General features: G+C 39.8%; 1 protein-coding gene across 2 annotated transcripts in view; it reads left to right on the top strand.

The window, feature by feature from the left end:
* Positions 1-22,529, top strand: part of GSK3B (glycogen synthase kinase 3 beta) — a 149,412-nt gene that overhangs the window by 64,450 nt on the left and 62,433 nt on the right. For both annotated transcript variants that reach the window (XM_064410275.1, XM_064410274.1), the window contains exon 3: positions 15,598-15,681. In XM_064410275.1, coding sequence (XP_064266345.1) covers positions 15,598-15,681 — 84 coding nt within the window. The remainder of the gene's footprint in view (positions 1-15,597; positions 15,682-22,529) is intronic.

Genomic DNA, 22,529 nt, shown 5'->3' with positions numbered 1-22,529 from the left:
GGTGCTTTTGAGACTACTTGGATGTTTGGTGCGTGCAGATACTTCAAGGCTCTTGGTTGTACTGTTATGTATTCTCTTTTGGAAATCCCACAGCGTGAGATTGCCTGGCTACGGAAGATTTAGTTTAAATAGTTTTTATATCTAGCAACATTACCTACCTGTGGCTCTCACTTGCTTACTAAATTTTTACTTGGTTAAATTATCTTTGGTGCAACATTCCAGTCTTGGAGCATGATTGGACTATATCATTAAATAATTTATCTTCAGTTTTTGCCAGGGAACACTGGGGGTTTTTTGTCTTTAAAATGCATGGCTGATAAATCGGGCAGTGGCAAACTCTGTGTCCTTTTTGAACTCAGTATTTGTTATTCAAATATCCTGCTGTGGCAGCTATTGCGCTTGAGGGGAAAAAAGGGATAACCTATAAAATGCTAGTCATAGAAGGGACAGAAGAGATCCACCTGCTGCTCAGGGGAGTCTTCCTGAAGCAAAGAAGAGGGACAGATCTTCTCATTTATGTGTCACCAAGACAGCTGTGCCCTACCCTCTAACACTGTGCTGTAGTTCAACCCTTTTGGCTTTCTTTAAAACCTTTTAATTGAGCTGTAATTGAGGTGGTTTTTTATTTTTTCAAATTTGTCTCTTCCTTGAATAGGATTAACTCAAAGTCAACAAACAAAATCAGGAAGGTTTAAGTAAATGTGAAAATGAGAATTTTTGTTTTCCTCTTGTTTTCTTGAGCAGACCTGACTTTATAACCAAATGGCATACTCCTTCTGGAAGTGTTTGGAACTTGGAGAGCCATGTAATGGGTAATTGTTTTCTTTGCTGCCAAAAGCAATATTTGCACCGCCCATTGCTTCTTGGAAAAGTAGTACCAAGACATGGGAAAATAATAAAAGGAAGCTCTTCTAAATATTTTGTCAAGCATCTAAAGTACAGAGACAGTTCAGACTGTTGGGCATATTCTAAAATTAGCAATGCTGCCATTTTTTTCATGTGACTTGGATACTTCCTGGTCCCTGATGACTGAGAAGGTGAGATGTTTGTGACCAACAGAATTATTTCCAGCCTACACAATACAAATAATTACTTTTCTACTACTTTACTTTGCATGTTGTTGAGGAAAGCTTGTTTGGGCTTTTTGTTCCGCTTCATTTTTTCCATCACATTTTCTGTCTGCATTATGCAGTGAAATATGGTCCATTTGGAGCATTGGAAAATTAAATCTGAGGGATAATGTAGACTGAGGTTTTGTTGGATAACCTAGACTCTCCTGTATGATCTACCACAGGAAATAAAAACGAATTAGATTTTTATTGGAGTGGTTTTGTAAGAGTTGTGTCATGTAATAACCCAAAATAAGAAATGTTTCTGGAAAGGCAACGAGAAACTTACTCTGTTAAGGAACATTCTAATTACAGTCCATGATGCTTTGGCATGGTGTTGATACTTCCTTTAAAATACAGTGAATGATGTCAAGGAAGTGGTCGTTGAGCATTTGTAATGTTTTTTTGGCCAGGAGCAAAGGGACTCACTCTTCTTCCAGGTGAAATGTGAGGTGTGATGCTTATCGTATTTTTAAATATATGTTACAGACTTCTAACTAAGGAGAAGGCAGCCTGCTTTCTTCAGGGTGGGTTTTTGTTTGTGTAGTGCTTAGTAAGAGAACTGAGATGAGTAATGGACGCTCTTATATGTGTCATGATGCAAATAAGCAGACTACAGACATCTATAGTCTCTAGTTCTTCTAAGATTTGAAGCCAGGTCTAATTGTTACAGGCCCAACAAAGGCGCTCATTTCACATCTTCATTTGTGTTGTTCCTTTGAAAGCCCCAGCCATGGTGATTAGACTACTTAGGTCCTGAGCTAACTAGTCAAAACACAAACATCCAGTCTGAATCACTGAAGCATAACAATGCATGTGGAAAACAACAGCTGGATCTAATTTCAGGGAGTTTTTTAATTTGAAAAATCACCCTGTTTCAAAAAGCTCCTTGTTTTACCTCCCAAGCTTTATCAGGTGATGAGGACAGAATCTATAACTTGAAGTCTTTTAAAGATTAATCTTCTTTTTTCCTTCATTCAAAGATTTGTCCGAGGATCTGCTTATCAGACTGAGTTGGCAGACCCTTTTGCATTCATCTTCCTTTAATCTCAGCAGGCACTTTGAGTCATGAAGGTTGTACCAAGGCTTTTGGCATCTCATTTATACCAGATGAGTTTAACAGTGTAGGCATGTTGATTGATTATAAATGAAGTAATTTTGTTGCAGTCTGCTTAGTCCCTGAAGGGGGACATTGCAACTTACATGGGTGTTGCAGTGAGACATGAATACTACTTGCTGAGCTTCCACTGGTTGCACTGCTCTAGCTGCAAGTGGACAGGAGAGGTTTTTTCCTTTCTTTTATTCTTGTGCTTTTTAGAGTAAAACTTCATAGTGGATGTTGACATTGCCTGTGCGCATTTTAGTGGAAAATTCAGGTTTGCTGTTAAATAATAAAGGAACCTTTAAAAATATGTGTTGCTGACTACCATGGGAATTAGTAGTAAGTGTGCAGGTATGGAAGTGAGGACATAGCAGTTTGCTACTCCAAAATGTAGTGCATGGGCTAGAGAACATTAGGAAGATTCAGTTCAGTATCTTACATGGATGGGCTTGCTTTGTTTTCTGATGTTGAGCAACTTTGTAAGCACATTTCAGATGAAGTCTGGCAGGTGTAGCAGGATGTAGAGCAGGAGAACTAAGGTGAGCACAGCTTTCTGAAGAATTCCTAAAAATAAGGATAATACTTCTTTACTTTGTAGTGCCCTGCTGAACATATAACTGAGAATTGCTCACTATTTATAAAATAAAATTAGAAGGTGGTAACAGCTTACAAAAACAGATAATAATAATCTTTAGTTGAGACAATGGTATTAGAAGCTCTGTAGTTTTTAAAAAAGTAGTTCTGTATTCTTTCTAGGTTAGATTCTTCTGGTAGTGTATCACAGTAACCTGTACTAGAATTGCCTGTCTGTGAGACTTGGAGGTTCTTGGATTATACTTGATTTATTAACCCTATCTACTTGTCATGTAGATATCTGCAAAAGCAGGAGTATGAGAACATATGGAATGGAAATGTTCTTTCCCAGTGTGCAGGAAACCACAACAGGCTGATTGGAATCAGCATTTGAAGAGCCACAGCAAATACTCAAGAACTTGGTGCTACCTTGCCTTTTTTTTTCCCCCTTTTTTAATTAAGTCAACATAAGGGCAAGAAAGGACATGGTTTGCAGATAGTGTACTGGATTTCCTGGTAGGCAATGACTCTGTTTCTGTAACTGCATAACAGGCATAAAGGTTATCTGCTTTCATGCAGGGCTAACAGATCTAGTAGGACAAGAAAGTAGTATGAGACATAGGAAAAACTAGGGCATGTTGAGGGTTGCCTGGAGTGTTGGAGGCATAACAGAGTCAGTGTATTCATTGAACAATTTCTGTGGCAGCATGAAGGCCATCAATTAACAGGAAGGATAAACAGTGCAAGGACTCTTGTTTGGATTTAAACTGATGAATATCTCTTGGAAAGAATCCTCCTTGCTAGTGGGAACAGCCTGTACACAGTCCAAAAGCACAACGCTGTGTGCAGGTGGTAGTAGAAAGTCCCTTCGTGGTGGAGCACTGAGCTGTGGCATGCTGTCCTACTGGCTTGTCTGCATAGATCTGCTTGTGGGTGATAATGCTGTAGCTGACTTCTTGAGTAGATAATGAAGTTTCCAAGAGAAATACATGTGTCTGAGACCTTTCTGAATTCAGCTGTCCAGTTAAACAATGTAAAAAGTTTTAACTGATATGCTTTTAAAATTTATTTGAATTTTCCTGGATGTAAGTAGACAGTGAGCACAAGATACAGTGACTCTTGTTTTAACCTAACCTTATGTGCAGAATGTGTAGGGAGTGATACTGTCTTGCTTACATAAGCAATGCAGGCAGTATCACATCCTCAGCAGACAGTAATCTTCATTATTTCATACTGCTGGGATTTTGAATGCAAAAGGTTCTCAGCACCCTTTATGGAAAGTTTGATTTCAACAAAATGTGAAAAAGATATTTTCACTAGTTAGGCTTGGGGCAAGGAAATTAATTCACAGAATCACAAAATGGGCAAGGTTGTAAGGGACCACAGATCGATTCCAGCATTCCTGCTCTAGCAGTGTCATTCCAGACCACATGGCATAGGATTGCTTCCAAATGATTCTTGAGTATCTCCAGTTAGGGAGATTCCACAACCTCTCTGGGCAGCCTGTTCCAGTGCATGGTTAACAGGACAGTAAAGAAGTTCTTCCCTCATATTCAGATGGAACTTCCTATCCATAAGTTTCTACTCGTTGTCTCTTATCTCACAGTTTGGCACCACCTAGAAAAGCCTGGCTCCATCCTCTTGATACCCTCCCTTCAGGTACTTAGACTGATGAGATCCCCTCGTAGTCGTCTCTTCTCGAGGCTGAGCAGGCCCAGACCCCTCAGCCATTCCTCATAAGTGAGATGCTCCAGTACCTTCATTTTTGTTGCCCTCTGCTAAACCCACTCCAGGAGCTCCATGTCTCTCTTGGACTGAGGAGCCCAGAACTGGACACAGCACTCCGGGTGTGGCCTTGGTGAAGCTGAGTAGAGAGGCAGGATCATTACTCAACTCCTGGTCATCTCCACAGCATGTCTGTTTTGCATGACGTGTGTAGTGGGAAATCTTCTTAAGCCATGAAAATAAGATCTTTCACATATTTGGCAAGTTCAGTAAAGGTTTTGCCACTTGCATTATTATTAACAGTGGATGTTTTAATGAGTTAGTGCTAGAGAGGATTCTCATAAACTATGTGTTAAATACAAAAGAATGCATAGTCCATTGAAAAGGTGGTAGGTGGTGTAGGAAACAATTTCTGACATAATTTGTGATTGACTTGCATTGAGCCTCTTATCTTCTTCTATAATGGCATTTTTGGAAACAACTTACAGGTTCAGTAAAGAGAAATTAAAAGTCTGTATCTTCAGGTTTTAGGGTTCCAGATGACTAGGAACTTCCTTGGAAGCATCTGGTGATGGCTGCTGACAAACCTTTGGATGAGGTCATGCCAAGATGATGGGTCTGACCAAGTCATCTTTGTTGCCTCAGTCTCTTGTTTTCAGTGGTTCTCTTCCATTTACTTGCTACAGAGTTATGTGCAAGTTCTCATTTTATTCTGGAAGCAAGAGGGAAGTGAGGATGCTCACAAAGCTACCTGGAACAGCTCTCCTGTGAAAACAGTCTGAGAGAGTTGGGGCTGTTCAGCCTGGAGTAGGCTTCAGGGAGATCTAGAGCAGCTTACCAGCACAAGAAGGAGGTTATAATAGATCTGGAGAGAAACTTTTTGCAAGGGGATGTATGATAGGACAAGGGAGAATGAATTTAAACTGAAAGAGGTTAGGTTTAGATTAGATGTTAAAAAGAAATTCTTCATTGTGCAAGTGGTTAGATACTTGAACAGGCTGCCCAGAGAAACTGCATGCCTCGTTCCTGGAAATGTCCAAGGCTGGGTTGGATGGGGCTCTGAGCAACGTAGTAATGGGAGATGTCCCCTGCCCATGGCAGAGAGGTTGGACCTAGGTGATCTCAAAGGTCCCTGCTGACCCAAACCATTCCATGATTCTATGATTTTTACGTGTACTGGGGGAAGAAGGACTGGGCTTCATGGTAATTAGGTTGCCCCCTGTCCTGAACTTGCCCAGCTGGATCTGGTGCTTGGAAAACTCTGGAAATGGAAGCCCATGAGGTGGTAGTGCAGCCTTTTGAAATTTGCTGAAAGTGTGTCACTTGGAATTAATGGTGTTCATCTGACATATGAAATAATTTATTTCTGCACCTTTCTTCTTTTGGAGATCTCTATTCCTTTTCAGTGTGACTTAGTTGTGAATCTAATCATAGTGCTGTGTCTCTGCTTCTAAATATGTCATTAAAAACCACACCTTGTTATGCAAATAGTTACTAAAACTTGCTTTTCTCTGTACTTTTTCTTTTGGGGCAATTTAGGCTAGAAGTGAATGTGAAGATTTCCTAATCTTTTCATTTTAGTGCTGTGACACCTTTTTGCTGAAGGAAATTATTTCTTGAAAAATAGGACAATGTTTGAAAAGCACTAATGCTGACTAAGGAAAAAACCCTCAAGCACAAAGTCTGATAACCTCTTTTATCAACCTTGGAACACTAATTCTTCAACAGCTTATAGTAGATTTGTACTTTGACATAGCTGGCTTTCCCTTTCCAAGTGCATGATAGGTTGTTTGTATCTAGCAAAGGTCAAGTGGTGAAATTATGCTGCAGCTTGGGAAGAATGTACTGTTGCCTTTTAATATGAAGATATGTATTTGGGGAAGTTTGAATTGGTTTTATATATAAAACTATAAAGGAGTGTTGGAACATTTTTATATGTCAGGTTATCATCTTAAATTTGGTAGGGTATTTATTATTTTAGCTTTATCTTAGACTTGGTATTCACCTGTGGTGGTTTTCTTAGTTATAGCAGTAGCTGATGAATTTTGTTATCTGTTCATGACAAACTTAGCAAACCAGGGGTGGGGAACCCAACATGGATTTGGGGAGAATAGCTGATTGTGTATGTGCACACGGTGAGGAGAGTAAATTCCAATTTTAACTTCACGGCTGGAGTTGGGCCAAATTTCCTCTGCCATTCCCCCAGCCCCAGAGGAGGAGCTGCCCAACCTCTGAATTCAGCAGGAGATGCTTATGCTTTTAAAAGTGTAGTTGTTTGGGAGCTCGTTATTAAGAAATTGTACTTCCTGAAAATTTAATTCTGCTTGGCAAATAATCATCTTCAGGCTAATTCTACTTGCCGGTTCCACTCTCCCTTTACTCCCTGCTCAGTCTCCACCTGTCATTTCCCTTTTTTGTGTCTTCTAATTTGAACCTTGTCTCTCAGGTCTGAGGGAGTCATTTGGATTGAAATAAAAGCCCCACACGACTTGTAACATCAGGCTTTTTCATTTCATGTAGCAATAGGCCTGAGACAAAGGAAAAATAAACATTGGAAGCAGTACTTACCTTCTCCCTAAATAAATAAATAATTTTTTTTTTATGGTGAGGAGAAATTATTTTTGTTTTGCAAGTCCTTTGGAATCTGTTTGCATGAAACATCTGCTTCATCATATGTAAGAAGAGAAGGCCAAGAGTAATAAAACATTTCATTAATGTTTAATAACATAGTGATTAGCAACCCAGCAAATGTCTTATGCCCGTGGGAGATTGGAACTTATTTGATTAGTAGATTAATTGCAACCTGTTCTGGTTATGATTGCAGGTGTAAGGTTCTATGGATGTTGTAGACTCCCTGAGGACTCATGTTAAAGGCATTTGTATACTTACTTTCTTCTTAGTTAAAGAGTTAAAAATCATAACATGAGGAAAAATCTGACTGCTATTTCTATGAAAGAAAAAGGATTATTACTGTAAGAGTGTTTTAACAGAGATCCTCTGTGCTTCCACTGAAAAAGAATGGCTACTATTATCTCTGAAAGCATAGGGCTGCCTTTTACAGAATACTTTTCCTTTCAGTTCTTCTTCTGCTGCACTTTATTTCAATCTTATAAGGGACTTGAGCAATCTCTCAGAGTTTCAGACTTAATTCTGGTTTTCTAACTTTTATCTTGGGTACACTGCAATTCCTCCTGCATCTGGACCTGCTACTGGCAGAGCGCAGCAGATGCTATAGAAGTGTAGAACTGAGCTGTTTATGGGGTCACAGTATTTGAAACAACCACTCAAAAATGATTCATTGAATTTCAGGTTGTGGTCTATAAGCAACGTGATGCTGGAAATCAGTTTGACTTCCAAGTTTGGTCTCACGCTTCCTAAGCTGGAAGGAATTTAGAGGTGGTATTAAGTCCCTGAGAGGCTCTTAAACTCCACTTCCATTCAAAGAGGCAACAGTGAGCTAATGAATTTGTCTTCCACTGTTGAATTAGCTGCTGAGATACAGGAAGAAAATGAAGGAAAAGACAGATTTTTTTCCTTCTGTTCTTCCAGGAGAGATCAAGGCTTGTTTTATCTCTTAAGAACACAAATAAGCCATTTCTGTTTCCAGTTATAGGAAACTATGTGTAAGAGCTGTATGAAGATCAAGTTGTCTGCTTAAGGACTATGTTCTGTGTTGGAAAGAGCAGCCTGGTGATAACATAATATGGCACTTGCCATTGCTGACTGTCTAGGGGAAGAGTTAGGAACTGGAGAGCACATGGTCTCTTCTTGACAAGAGATGTGTTGCCTGAGTTTGTTGGGAGCAGTAATAGAATAGAAGGAATTAATAGGGTGAAAACAAGGTGTGTTTTAGTAGCTCAGATTTTTATCCTGTACGCCTGTCAGCTCACTCATTACTGCATGGTTGTGGTTCAAATCTGTCTAGTTCTGAAGGGGCTAATGAAATCTAGTCCACCTTTGTGGTAGCTGTTTGACTTTTTGTTTCACTCATTATTCTAGATCTTTAGTTGAAAGCATATTTTTGACTCCTGCAGCCCTTGCCCACTCTTTAATTTCAGTCAAGCTGTTAATAATCATGGGTTTGCAGGTTGGGAGTGTGCTGGTGGCCCCACCTATGCTTGCCTGAAGCCTGTGCCTTCAGCTTGCCCTGGCCTGGCTCCAGCCCAGCACACTCTGCCCACTGGCTTCTTCAGGCAGGTCCTGCCTGCTGCTGCCGCATTCAGAGCTGACACTTTTTGCCCTGCTGTGTACCCATGCCAAGGCTGAAGGTCGCTGTGCTCAGTAATAAATTTTGGACAGAATACAGCTGACGCAAGCGTTTTGTGCCTGTGACTCGTTCCGGGTGTTTGCAGGCCAGCGTATCAGGAGCACTTTGTGGTGCAGCCCTGCTGTGCGCCTCTGTCGTTTGCTGCTTCGGGATCTTAATTATCAGATTTTTACGGGATGAAAAACAGAGACAAGAGTGGCAGCATTGTGGATCTTGATAGCAAAATGTAGCTGGGTTTGGAGCCTTTGGTTCCATCTGGTAATGTAGTAAAACAGGGCATGATGCAATCAAAACGTGCCGAGTTTCACAGAAGTGCATACACAAGCATTTTGTGTCTTGGGCCTCCTGGCAGCTTCCCCTGCTCATGCCCCTTGTGTGGCATGGTGCACATGCACTCATTATTCTCAGGTTGTATAGGTACTTAGCCTCTGGGTTTTCCCTTTGGGATTCCTTGAATGGCAAGCAGGAAGAGATATAAGGGGTGGAGGGTGAGGGTATTTAAAGCAGCAATTTTATATTTGAGCTGTAAACTGCTGATGGCTATCACCAATTTTTGTTTGGTTTTTTTCCCCTAGCGTTGTTTCTTTGTTTTTTGTTTTCGTTAGGGAATCTGAGAATGTCAGCAACATATAAATTAGTATTTGTTCTGTGTTTCTGGAACTTTTTGGGTCGTAAATTTGAAGTGTTTCTACAATTGCTAACCCTCAAAACTGCTTCTGTGCATGTGTTTACACATTGGTAGAGGTTGCAGCAGGGCAAGGTATGTGGACTTTCTGACCTGCTGGGCTCCAAGTATTTACCAGTCATTGCTGCAACAGCAGGAACTAGGTGGTGGGTGTTGTGTCATTACAGCTCTTGGTATGTCATAGATGCAGATATTTAATAAATAGTATTTGTTTGTTGGCATTGTCCCCTATTTTTGGATTAAAGGTCATGATTGCGTGAGTTTGAGACTAACAGGTGTGCTAAAAATGGAGACCACCCCAAATTAGATCTGCTGGTGCAGTCAATATGCTATGACTGACAGGAGGGGGAGACTGAGGCTTTGCCCTAATCCACACCTCAAATGTAAATGAGGAAAACTTTGATCCTTGTTGACGTTTATCTCTGTGTTAAATTGCTTGCCTAAAAAAATGGATTTAACATGGGTGGGTAGCTATTGATGACCAGCATGGACAGACTTCCAGCCCAGGCTTCTGTAGTTACAGTTTTGCACTACTTTTGCCTCCAAGCACTGATGTGTTTGTGATCTACTGGGGCAAGATGGATGTAGGAATTGGCCTTTATTTTGTAAAATGCCTGAATTACCATATATCTGGTAAAGTCAGTTCTGTGACAGTAGTTTCTGTAATACTTGTGCTGACAGCAGGACAATGTTAAGAGCACTTTTGTGATTGATGGAGTTAGAAATCGATCTTTGGAGGAATGGGTCAAGCAACTTCAGGAGATTTTAGAGAAGATGCGGTAGCTTGTGTTTTGTGGACTGACTACTAAGCTTAGGACAAACCACATATACTAGGATTGGAGCTTTAGTAACAATATTAGTGAAAATGTGCTAAATATGCTGGGGTTTGTGATCCCAGGTTACCCTTGGTAACCTGCAAGGTGCTGTTTCAATGACATGCTCTGTGGTCTTGAGTCTCTTTGTTTCGGTAAGTTTTGCAAAGCTTAGTTTAGGAGAGATGGCTTCGTTGTTGTGCAAGCAGCTGTTTCTGCAAGGCATCAGGAGTAGTTGGCTAGGATCACACTGAAAATCCTCTCAGCATGTGTCTGCTTCCCTGTGCTTGGAGTCCAGCCTTTTTCTTGTGGTGGGAGGGGGTCAGAATAAAAAGGTTTTTTGCTGCTGGATGAAAAGTGCTTTGAATCCCTCAATGTTTTGGCCTGAGCTTGTTGTCAGGGCAGGCTCAGCAGTGCAGCAGGTGAAGGTGAGTGGATGTGATGAGTCATTCTGGCTGTAGAAGTGGGAAGGAGCAAGGGGGGAAAGAAGCAAGCCCTGCTGGCTCATCACTGTCTTCATGCCTCCTGCTGGAAGCTGGTTTCTTCCCCAGTTTACCCATGGTTTTCTCTTCGTGTTCTTCATTGTGGGAAAACGTTTATGAAGGATGAGAAATGTGGTAAAATGGAGAAGATTATATATATATATATATATAAGGTGGAAGTGGAGAAAAGGAGGAAACAATAATCATGGCATACACAAGAGTAGGAGTAGTGTGTATACTGAGAAATTTGGATCTATCTGTGCTACTTCCATCTATCTGTAATGCCACAGTTGATGCAGTTATGCTCCATTTTCAGTTTTTTCAATCTGATAGAAGAACCCAAGGTATTCAGCTTCATCATTTGAAGGTATTACACCAAGAATAATAACAATTACTTCAAGAAGTGCAAAAATAAGCATTAACCTTAGTTACTGTTCCTACTTGATTTAAGCAGGAAGTCTGATGCTGAAAGTACTTGTTGAATTAGACTGGTAGCTTATCCTGCCTTTCCATCTAAAAGATATCTTCTCTAAAAGTTCAAGACATACCTAATTTCATCTGTTTGAAATGACCAGGTCATGTGCTTGGTGTGACAGAAAGCAAAAATATAAATTCCTAATTTCTCCCATTTCATCTGCACTGAACATAGTTCTCAAAGAACCTTGCTGAGACTTTAAAAAGGCGATTCAGAAGAAAAAAAAAATCAAACTCAGCATGCCCTTCTGCTAAGGAAACTGAGGCATTCTCTTCTGAACTGAATCCAGGTTATATTTCTCCACTTCACTGGGTGTATATTGACAATGTCATGCTGACACGAGCTGTACAAAACCTTTCACTGTCATTTGCTCTAGTGCACTTCAGGAACTTGCAAGTCCATAAAGCCTCATCTCTGATGAGCCAGTCATTTTATCCTCTACTCTAAGAAGGGGAGGGAGAAGGGGATGGGGAGGGTGTGAGGCAGGGACAAGGCAAAGAATCAGACTAAGAGTGATGAATGCAAACTGGTTTAGCTCTAGAAATCCCTGGATGGGGAGGAAAGGGAGTGTATGTGGCTGGGAGTGATGGTTATCCTATTTTGTAATAGCAGATTACAGTAGTAATACAGGCAGAAATGACCTTGCTTTGGTGGTATCGTACCACATGCAGCATTAGCTCACCTCCGAGGGATTGGGAATGTAACTTTGGAGGGAAGGCATGAATCTTCATGCAGGAACTTTATTGGCTGTGCTTTGAAGTTATAAATCTGATGTCTTGGCAATCTTTAACCAAATCTTTAACCTTGATGAGCAACCAGTTTTCTTCAATATAATGAAAAGATAAGATGCAGTCTGGTCTAGGAAAGTTGTCTTCATAAGTGATGAACAGGGTTTTGTCACATGGCTTTTGTTACAGTAGTTAGTGAAGGGCTTAAATGCACTGATCATAGAGCAGTCTACATCAGCAGCCTTTGCCTTCTGGATAAAGAAATCTATTTTAGATAAAGAAATTGAACTGTAGAAAATTTGCTGAGTAATCCGTCCATAGTCCCGTTGGTTTGCGGCTCCTCAAAGGAACGTGTGCCGCAGCAGCACGTGTTGGTGGCAACAGATGTCTGCTGGCTTCTCTCCTGTGGCAAGGCTGCTGCTGAAGGGTATTGCTTTCTGCAGTGCTTACCAGCCTGGTACCCTTGTTCAGTTAGAAAACTCAAGCCTTTCCTTCATGAAAGGGTGGGAGAACAGGAAAGTAGAACAACTTCCTCCTTTTAGAGTCTTTGACTTTGCATGCATGTTTCTTGGAAGACAAAAATGATGAGTTAAGGATAAGCATGAGCCTTAGGTTTAAATCTACCCTGTATTTTGAATGTGCATTGTCAGCCTTTCTCATCAGCATGTTTTGAAATTATTTTAGTTAGCTTTATCTTTAGACATGCATTTTGTCTCTTGCATTTGGTGCATGACATCTGGTACTGTTCATTTCACTAAAGTTTCCCTGGTTATAATCTGATATTTTCCCTTCCTCTCCATGCAATTCTGCACTGGTATTTAATAGCCCACATCTTAATGTGAAAAGGTTGTTACTTAAGATGTATACAGGGAAGTATATGGTAAAGTGAGACTACTTGAAGCACTTATCTGAGAAAAAAGTAATTCTTGAACATGAACTTCAGTAGCTGTTCCCCTGCCAAATCCAATTTGAGCTTTGCAATTGTTCAAGTATTTCCAGTTTTAACTCCACCAGGGAGTGGCGATTAGAAATCAGTTTGGTTTTAAGATAGCTGAGGTGACTCTTTGGCTAAGATTGCAGTTTAGATATGTTTCCTTCTGCCTAGTCACAGGATGCAAGATATAGGTTACTGTGTAACTGGTTTATGACTTATCCCTGATATTAGCACCTCTTGAAACACTCTTTGTGCAGCTGCAGCAGATGGTCAGGATGAGAGCTGAAGGAGATGGATCAAAGTGGAAGGCATCACAGGAGGCAGAAACTGCTTGTGCTAGGATGAGATACCAGAGTATAAATATAACTTCAGCCTAGCATTAGAATAACTTTTGCTGATTTCTTTTTTCCAGTGTATCCAATCAGCACATACACCCTATCTAAAGAACACGAAGCAATGACCTGACTTGGAGTATGTATGGGTATTTTAAGAAGCTAGTAGAGATACTACCAAAATAATATTTGCACATTAATGCTTAGCATATTTATGTTTATTCCAGTAAAACCATGAGATAAAAAGTATTATTCCCATTTCACAGTCAGTAGGAGAAAGAGAAAAAGAAATAACTTGCCATTAGTGGGCTATGAAATGCTGGTGGAATTTGGTTGAAGTGCAAGAACCTGCAGTGTTAGGTTTAGTCCTATTGTAAAATGCCATAAAAGGCAGCAAGATAAATTAATTTTCTGTCATAATAGGTGATTCTGTAATCAGTGGGATCTAGACCCATCCTTGCATTCACTCATTAATTGAAATTTGCTCCGTGTTGTAAAGTCCAGGGAGATACCCCATGGCCAGCAGTGGTTTGGACAAGACAAGAAAATGGGATTCTGTTGATCTGTAGTTTGAGTTTTTGTGCTATGCAGCACAGGAATCCCAGCCATTAGTCCAAATTTTTTTTTTTTAATTGGATTTAATAAAGAATGAGTAAGTGGAGAATATGTGTGAGCTCCTGCTCCTACCAGGAGAATGCTTTACTCTTTGTGATGTGAGGCATATTGATGAATTATGTGGTGAAGCCTGTATTCCTTTTTCACAAATTCACACCATAAGATTTCAGGAGCTACATGAAAGCCTCACAGTCTCTCCTTGCTTTCTCTTTGTCTTTGCAACCTTGCAATATAGACTAGGCCTGTCTTGGTATGTTCCAAATGGTCTTAGGCTTTAATCTGCTCAGAGGCCAGGCAGGCTCCGGGAGGGACTTGCTTTCTCCTTAACCACTGGCTGGGTAATTGCCAGCTGATAACTGTGTGAGATGTCACTCGTGTTTGTAAAGAGCTGGCTAATACTGAAGTATTTTTTCAGTCAGCGGGTGGCAGGGTTGATAGGATTAATGATACTGCATCTTATGTAGCACCTCTTCTTTTTAAGGCTACATGGCTTAGAGGAATTAAAAGCAGAGTTTGTATCCATGTTCACATTAGAAGCTCTGAGTGGTTCTTGTGGAGTTCCTTAATAATTAATTGTAGTGACAGACACCGTATGTGACCCTCTGATAACACAGAATCTGAAATCATTGTTTTGACAGCAGCACTGCACAAAGTGGGTGTTAGCTTTGTGCATTTAAGTGTAAAAATGTGTGGTGGCTAAAGAGTTCTCTTCCCAAATATTCCTGAACTTGGCCAGAGTTAATGATGCTAGTAAAGAACAGTGAAGTAGTCTAGTGTATTAGTTCTTGCTCTTTTAGGATATGTGATTAGCAATCCCACGATCAAAGTGAAAAATGGAATGCCTTCTATTTTTTTAGCTGTAGATTGCGTATTAATTGAGAAGGGAAAAACAGCGATGTGTAAATGTGACTAGAGGAAAGAAGTATTGTAGCAACAGCTGTGGGATGAAGTGTGACAAACATAGCTGTGCTAATTTGACTTGCTTGTTTTTACTCCTACCTGCATTTCAAAACTTTATTTGTTTTTACCTGCTAAGCTGCAAGATCCTTCATTTGTTCAGGCATTATTTATGCAACGGATATTGCAGTAAATTTCCCAGTTTATCATGCATGTTATGAACTGATTTTATCTTAACAGCTTTTTCAAGTTGATATAAAATGGGAAAATGATGCTATTGTTCTGTCTGTCTAAACTGGTTTAACCTTGGTTGAACAAAAGTGGAAATTGAGTTACCTAATCAATTTCAGGTGCTTTATGTTGGTATTGCAAAAAGCATGGTAGAGGAAAAGATCTTTTGTTACAAACCTCTCTTGCACTGTAGAGAAGGGTGAGCATGTAAGTGGAAATGCTGTTTGCTTTGACAGTGTTTGCATTATTTTTACAGTATTCAAATGGGATAGGCTTCCTATCCTTCTGGGTGATATATTGTATTATTAAAAGATTGGGAAAAAAAAAGAAAAGTTAATGTCTTCTTGCCTTTTTCCACTGACACTTTGATAATGCAAATAGGTAATTCTTGAATTGTGTGATGGATTTTTGGATGTTTATTTTAGAGAGAAAACGTAGTCAAAGGTGGCAATATTCTCGATAATAAAGCAATTACAATAAATACTAATAAACATGTGAAAGCTGTTGCCTTTCCAACTTAGTTGTTCTTTGGTTTGTCAACTTCTGTATCTGTATGTTAAAGTGTTCATGATGGTACCTTACCTTTTCCACAAAAAGTTTTTCTAATTGTTTGCTTTTCTCTTGTTTCAGAACAGAGAGCTCCAGATTATGAGAAAGTTGGATCATTGTAACATTGTCCGATTGCGTTATTTCTTCTACTCTAGTGGAGAGAAGGTAAGAATGAAAAACAAAGCAATGTGTCCTCATGACTGTCTGAGTGTGTGGAGACAGAAATGTGAAGATATCAGACATTTACTACTGAGCAAATGCTATAATGGTGCCCGACAGGTCATACTGGAGCAGATGTTTTCAGTATAGAAGTGTGTGGTCCATAAGGAGTAGTGTTAAACTAAAAATACAGAAATGCTGCAGTAGATTTGCATATGCACTGCCTCTTTCTTAATTTAGTGGGTCACAGCTGGGCTTTATGTGTTCCAGCACTACCTTTCTATATGTGCAGATATATATGTTTTCTCGGATTCAGTGTTAAGCATTTTACATTTAAGGCATTTATGTGACTTTTCCCAGAACCAGTCTTTGGATGCTTCTGTCTCCCTTCCATGTGCATCTGTTCCAGATGCAGGCTGAGTTTCAGAGCCCAGAGGAAAAAATAATACATGATCATGTGATTGTATAATTTGTCAGAATGTTTGTGCTCCAGAAGAAAGAGCAAATAGCTGGATTTAATAACTCTCAAGAAGTAGATACTGACATTTGTTTTTGTTCAATCCAAGTGTAAAAGTTTCTTGGTTTTTTAAAGAAGGGGTTATAAGGTTTATTTTTAATGTGAAGTTATAATTTATTCCTTATCTAAGTATAAATCAGCATTTTACCAATCATAGGAAGAATTCAGGATGAAATGGACTTCAAGATGGCATCTGATCCAACCTTATCCTTAAATCAGGATCATGCATGGAGTAAAAACAATGTCATTGTGGTGTATGTGGGAGTTAATGTAAGCTGTGAGGTCAGGAAGTGAGCTAGATGACCTTCTGGATTTTCTCTGATCTTTCTATATAACGTTACAAATATTTAGATAATTTTTAGATAATTTCTATAAATGCTGCCTTTTTTTAATTATTTTAAAGGTAGATTGCATCCTTAGCTGTCTTCACCTGCTAATGTACTTGTCCACAGTGCTATAAAGGGATGTGTATGCGAGCAGACAGCTACTGGCAGGCTGTTAACTGCAGGTTCATGAAGTGGGTCAGCAGACTGGGAGAGGCAGCCCACCCCTTTCATGGTCTTTGGAGCTAGAAAAGGAGCTGACATCTCCATGATAAGTTGCTTTTGTCTTGTGCTGTGCACAGGGGAATAATTGGAGGAGATCTGCTGTTACCTGAGAGGTGTTTTGCCTGGGACCTGCCCTGTACCTTGCCTGTGCCTGTAGAGAGCCTGCAAGACTACAGCATTCAAGGAGAAATATAATTTACAGTTTTAATTTTTTTTATCAACCTCCCCTTTCCTTCCTTGCTCTTGGATGGTGCTAACAAGCATTTTTAGCTGTGTATGTTTTGTTGGTAGTGCAGTGTCATTTTTTAAGCTGTATTTTGTTCATAAACAGAAATTCCTCAAGCAGCATGAGTACAATAAGGATAATGCTGTGAAGGAGGGCTTGGGTTTGGGATTTTTTGTTGGTGGTTTGGTTGGGATTTTTAAAACGGCTTTTAACTTAATTGGAGTGAAGTAGAATTTCCTGGACAGATGAGACAATTGCCTTATCTAAGGGCTTTCAAAAACCTCCTGTAAACAGTGGAATGTTAAAACTGCTCAGAACACTGTCCCAGGAGCTTTTGTGTAACAGTAACTTGAAAAACTCTTTTGGAAATCTTTAAATGAAGTTGAGCTTGAGACTGGATATTCCATTCTGCTGTTTCAACACCTCGCAGCTGATTTTTGGCAGCACTAATGTAGCTTTAAAAAATGTCTCTATCCATGGCCAATGAATCTTTATGCTTCAGTGAGAAGTTTTTTTTTCACGTTACTTTTTGCTCCTCAGTCTTCACGCCTCTGCTCTGTTGGCTTTGAGATTTCCACTGCTACCCTGTTGCAAAACTGGACAAATGGGAAGCAGTCCCTGGGGCCAGCACACACCCAGCAGAACATCAGCAGGGTAATGCTGCAGTTCAGGTTGCAAGGTCTCTTGCAGTTCAATACAAGATGACACACGATTGGCTTGCAAGTATTTCCATGTAGGTGGCAGCATATGAAGATAGCTGTGGTGGCGTGCGTGACTCCTGCCCATCCTTGCAGCTGTCAGGAAACACCTGCAGAAGAAGCTGTAGCAAACAGAAGCTGAGTGTTAGCACAGCAGCTTGCCACAGCTTTTCCTCCATGGAGTGTGGGGTAGAACAGGTTGCTGTTCTTGCCTTGTAGCAGACTAGTACTGTGCTAGGAGGAAAGGGGCTGGAGGTTGTCTGCTGTTTGGGAAAAGCTCTAGATAGAAGCAAGTTGGTGTTCTCAGGTTGATGTGGGAAGGAAGGAGAATGTTTCTTTTGTCAGTTTTGGGAAGCAATAGCATCTTTTCCTTCATATTTCCTTCATAATCAAACTGTCTGTTTGTGGAGTGGAGAAGGAGCAAAGTGTAATGTTCCATCTGGTAACCAGGAGGGATGTTTAGGAAGCAGTTGCATACATAGATGGTGTGTCCCCACAGGTTATATAAACTGATTATTAAAGGCAAGTCCAATGGGAAGAATAATATAGAAATGCAAGAATTGTGTAGCAGAAAATGTGGTGGTGTAGTGCTGAGTTGGGCTTGCAGTTGTTGACAGTCATTGTGAAGAATTTGATGATCTTCTGCCATTAATTGGTGTTTGTGATAATTAAGTCTAGTAGCAATGGGAAAGTCTCAGAGGTGACTCTTATAATGCTGATCTCATTAATTAAATTTTGATATTTATATATCAACCATTCTTTTGCATAAAGATTTTCATGTCACTGTGTTTATTCCATCTGTTCATGTTGCTTGGATTTCTCCTTTCTTCCCTAGTGCTTGACACCAGCATCCCTGAGCCCAGAGACTTCCCTTTCTGGATGGGTTTTTTGGTTTTTTTTTTTGGTTGTTTGGTTGGGTTTTTTTGTTTGTTTTATGGTGGGTTTTTTGGCTTTTTTTTGGTCGTTGGTTTTGTTTTATTTTTTGGGTTGGTGAGGGGTTTTGTTTGGTTGGGTTTTTTTGGTGTTGTTTTGGTTTTGGGGGGAGTTGGGTTTTTTTGTTTGTTTTTTGTTTTTTTGGTGGGGGGAGTTTTCCAGTGTCCTAGAAGCTTAAATCTCTCTTGATTTAGAGATACCTCAAAGGATTTTTCCATATCTGGTCAGAGTGGCACACTTTGAAAGTCATGTGCATAGCAATCACTTTAGTTCATTTCAATTGCTAGGTATTTTTAGACACTGAAGAACCTTAAAACTTGCTTCGTTCTAGGAAAACAGGAGGTTTCATTTTTGATTGGAAAACTGGAAAAGTATCAAATAGAAAAACAAGTGTAAAAACCACTTGGTAGTGCAAGACCATTCCTTAGATGTGTCCAAGTTGTAGCGCTAGTTTGCAGAGATTTGGAGCTTTCCATTAGCTATTTCTGCAGGCTATGTGGAGCTGGCTGAAGGGTTTGAGCTCACAATCCTTTTTTTTGAGATGAACTCTCCTTTTTATGTCTCCTGCTTGCTTAAATTTCTTTCGTTCTTTTGACAAAAGCCATCAAGCCTTAACAGCATGAAAATTGTGTATCAAACATGGCTTTGACTGATTCCTTCTCCTTTATTTTCTGTGACTGGGTGACTCCCTCTTATCTGTGCATCTTTCAATTTATATTGCCTTTATATAGCAAGTGTATGTGTGTATACATATACACATGCACACATATTTATACCTTTATATGTATATATAGATACAAAAAGTTGTTCTGAGTACTAACTATTAATTATGTTTGACTAATAATTTGTAGTCTAAAAAAGCTCAAAGAAGGTACGTAATTTATATTAAGATGACAGCTGACAGGCTTGGCATTTAAGTTGCTTTTATAAGCTATTTCCTCCTCGATTTGTTCTTTTTGAAAGTTTACAGACATTTATCAAACCTGTTGGATAACCCAGATTTTTCAAAAGCCTCTTCCTTAATGAATTTGTCAGAGTAGATTCTGATTTTTTTCTTCTTCTGAGGCTGTATGAGATATCTGATAACAGGGCACTGACTATCATAGCTGTAATGTGCTTTTCAGTAATCTAAAATGTGTAATTATATCTGGTGGAGTAAGACAGAGGGAAAGAAAATACAACCAGATAATGGGTGGAATGGTGTATTAAAGCTTCTTCTTCTGGAAGTAGTCATAAGACTTTTCCATGCTGTATTTCTGTGATTTATAGGTTTCTAGGTAATTCTTAGAAAAAATGAGAAGGATTTTAGGACTAGCCAGCTCCACTGTTTGATAGCTTTGGTATTATGCCTTGGGATAAGATCTTGAACAAGATGCCTGGTTTCCCTGTCGACTTTCCACTGCAGATCACACAGTATTAGGAAGGCATATATTTCAGGACTGATTTTTGATACATTTCCTTAATTTCAGGAACTCCTTTGCATTTAGCATGATACAAAAATTTCGGTCTTGATTTACTTTTGCAGGGAGGAATGGTCTTGCCACCTGTCCTTTCTAGCCTAATTCTGCTGAGAACCTTTCAGGCCATGTTCCGAGGCAGGGCAAACATTAATATAGGAAATAATTCCTCTGACTCCTTTGCTAAGAGTATTCCCTGATGTTTTATAGAATGACTTATCTTCTTAAATCAGTGGCTGTCAAGTAAAATTACTCAGCTGTGTAGAACCTGAAATGAGTTCCTGATTCTGCCTTTTTTATCCCTCTGTTTCTGGTTAGATCTTTGTGGCATTTCGTAACTGTCAGTTTTTCTTGTATGGATACTTTGGAGTGTTGAATAGACTGATTGATCCATACCTTTGTCCAACAGAGGATGAAAAGTTGCTGAAGTGATTTGTTTCTGCATCAAATCAAAGTAAAAGTAAATACATTTTTTGTTGAGTAATTACACCTGTGGTTATGTCCTTTAGTTTTTCCTTCTTAAGGTGGCTTAGTATTCAGAGGAGTCAAGGCAAAAATGGAAGCAGAGAGAGATCACAAACAGGCAATATGCTGACACCTTTTTGGAGGCTGAGCTGGCCCTTCTGCATGCTCTAATTGATGTCAGGTCTTATTTAGCCTTAGCTATAAGGGCATGTAGCCAAAAGTCCATGAAGACTCAGGATGGAAATTTACTCCCACAGACTTAGGCTGAAGTTTAAAATAAACATGTAGGAGATACATGCTGAGCTGCATCTATAAGCTTCCATGCACTATCTCATGGGCTCCGGCAGCACTGGATTAAATGGCAATGAAGGAGTTTGGAAGAAGGGGGCAACTATCTGATTTGCAAGTTATATCCCTGTCATATCCTCCACCTTCAGAGAGGCATTGAACATCACCATTATTTCTTGCAGGAGTGTTCAGATGAGTCCTCATGTAAGAGCTATCAATTCTGTTCCTGTTAAAATGGGAACCATTTCGTTTCTTAATTGAACCTTAAAAAAAAAAAAAGTTACCGCATAAAAAGGTCAATTACCAGAGCCTTGAGCCCAATTTTGCAGTGATAGTCTGTGTGAATGTTTTGCACCAGCCTAGTAATGTGCTGAAGGGCCATCAGTAGAGATGAATTTAGTAACTACCATTCATTCAGTCCCTGGCAGATCTTGTGTGTTGTCAACAAAGAAGCAATTAATGCCAATTATGAGGAGTTTTGTGATGTTGGTATCTCTGTAGTCCTTGCCTGAGGCCTGCCAGGCTCATTTCAAAAAGGGCACCAGTCATCATATAATGATTATCAGTTACTGCTGTTAGGATTTGCAACAGGCTGGGAATTTCCTTCGTTGTGGTGATGAGCAGTCTCTGGTTTTGAGTAGGTTTTGTTGTTAGAAATAGCAGTTTTGTCTGCCTGTGGTAGGGCTTCACAAGAGCAGAGTAGGCAGCAGTGGCTAGATCCTTAGTGTGGGAGGTGCATGCAGTGAAAATAGGAAGCTCAGAGATTTCTCTCTAGGCCAGTGAGCCATCCAGTACATCTGGTTCGTTGCTCTTCTGTTCTCGAGTTGTTTCTCTGCCAGCTCTAGCTCCTGCTCTCATCTTCCCAGTGTTGGATAGCCATTAGGAAGGCAGCTTGTGTTGTTTGTCCTGAGGCAAGCATGTTGTTTGAACCATTTTTGTGTATAGTCTTGTCTAGCTTTTGGTCATGGATATATCCTGGTTCAGAAATTCATACTCACTCTGGAAGGTAGTGAACAGTTAAGAAAACAAGTGGATCTCCAAAGACTCTGTTTTTTCTTTTATCAGGAGGTGTGCAGGACAGTCCAGTGAATTGAACATCATCTGTTCATTTTCATCTTCCAACAGACCTATGGCCAGTTTATGGCACAGTCCCTGCTTGGGACTGTGGGTTCAAATATTCACAGATCACTTATGTCAAAGGTGATAGCTCAGTCCTGCCTCTTAGATGTTAGGCAGATGTTTGCAACTTCATAGAAACTATCCTTGGAAGTACATTTATAAGCTTAAGGAGTGCACAGGGCATAAAATAAACAACAATCATCAGGTATTCCCAAATTATTTTAATGTGTGACCTTTTCCTTTACAGTAGCTCCTCTTTAGGGGGAAAACTAGGTCAGAAATTTTTTATTTTTTTTTTCTTCTGACAAAGAATGTCTTAGTGCATCACCTAAGAACCTGTAGTCTTTCAAAGGTAGATAATGTAAACCAGCAGGCTTCAAACAAGACCCAAGAAAGTTCTTAAATACTAATTTTATTGGGAGGGTTGACTTCTGGCCTTATGCTGCCATCACAGCTGACCCACTTGGCAGTTCCTACCTACATAACTTGACTGTGTTTTGCTGAAGAGTAATGAGCATTACAGAGCAATTTGGTAAATTTTGACGAGTAGGCATAGGAACAAAACTTTTTGTACAGATCTCAGTTCTCAAACTCAGTCATGAA

This window comes from Passer domesticus, chromosome 2, assembly GCF_036417665.1.
Source record: "Passer domesticus isolate bPasDom1 chromosome 2, bPasDom1.hap1, whole genome shotgun sequence".
Lineage (NCBI taxonomy): Eukaryota > Metazoa > Chordata > Aves > Passeriformes > Passeridae > Passer > Passer domesticus.
The sequence above is the reverse complement of the archived record's forward strand: the minus strand, read 5'-3'. Positions and strand labels throughout refer to the sequence as shown.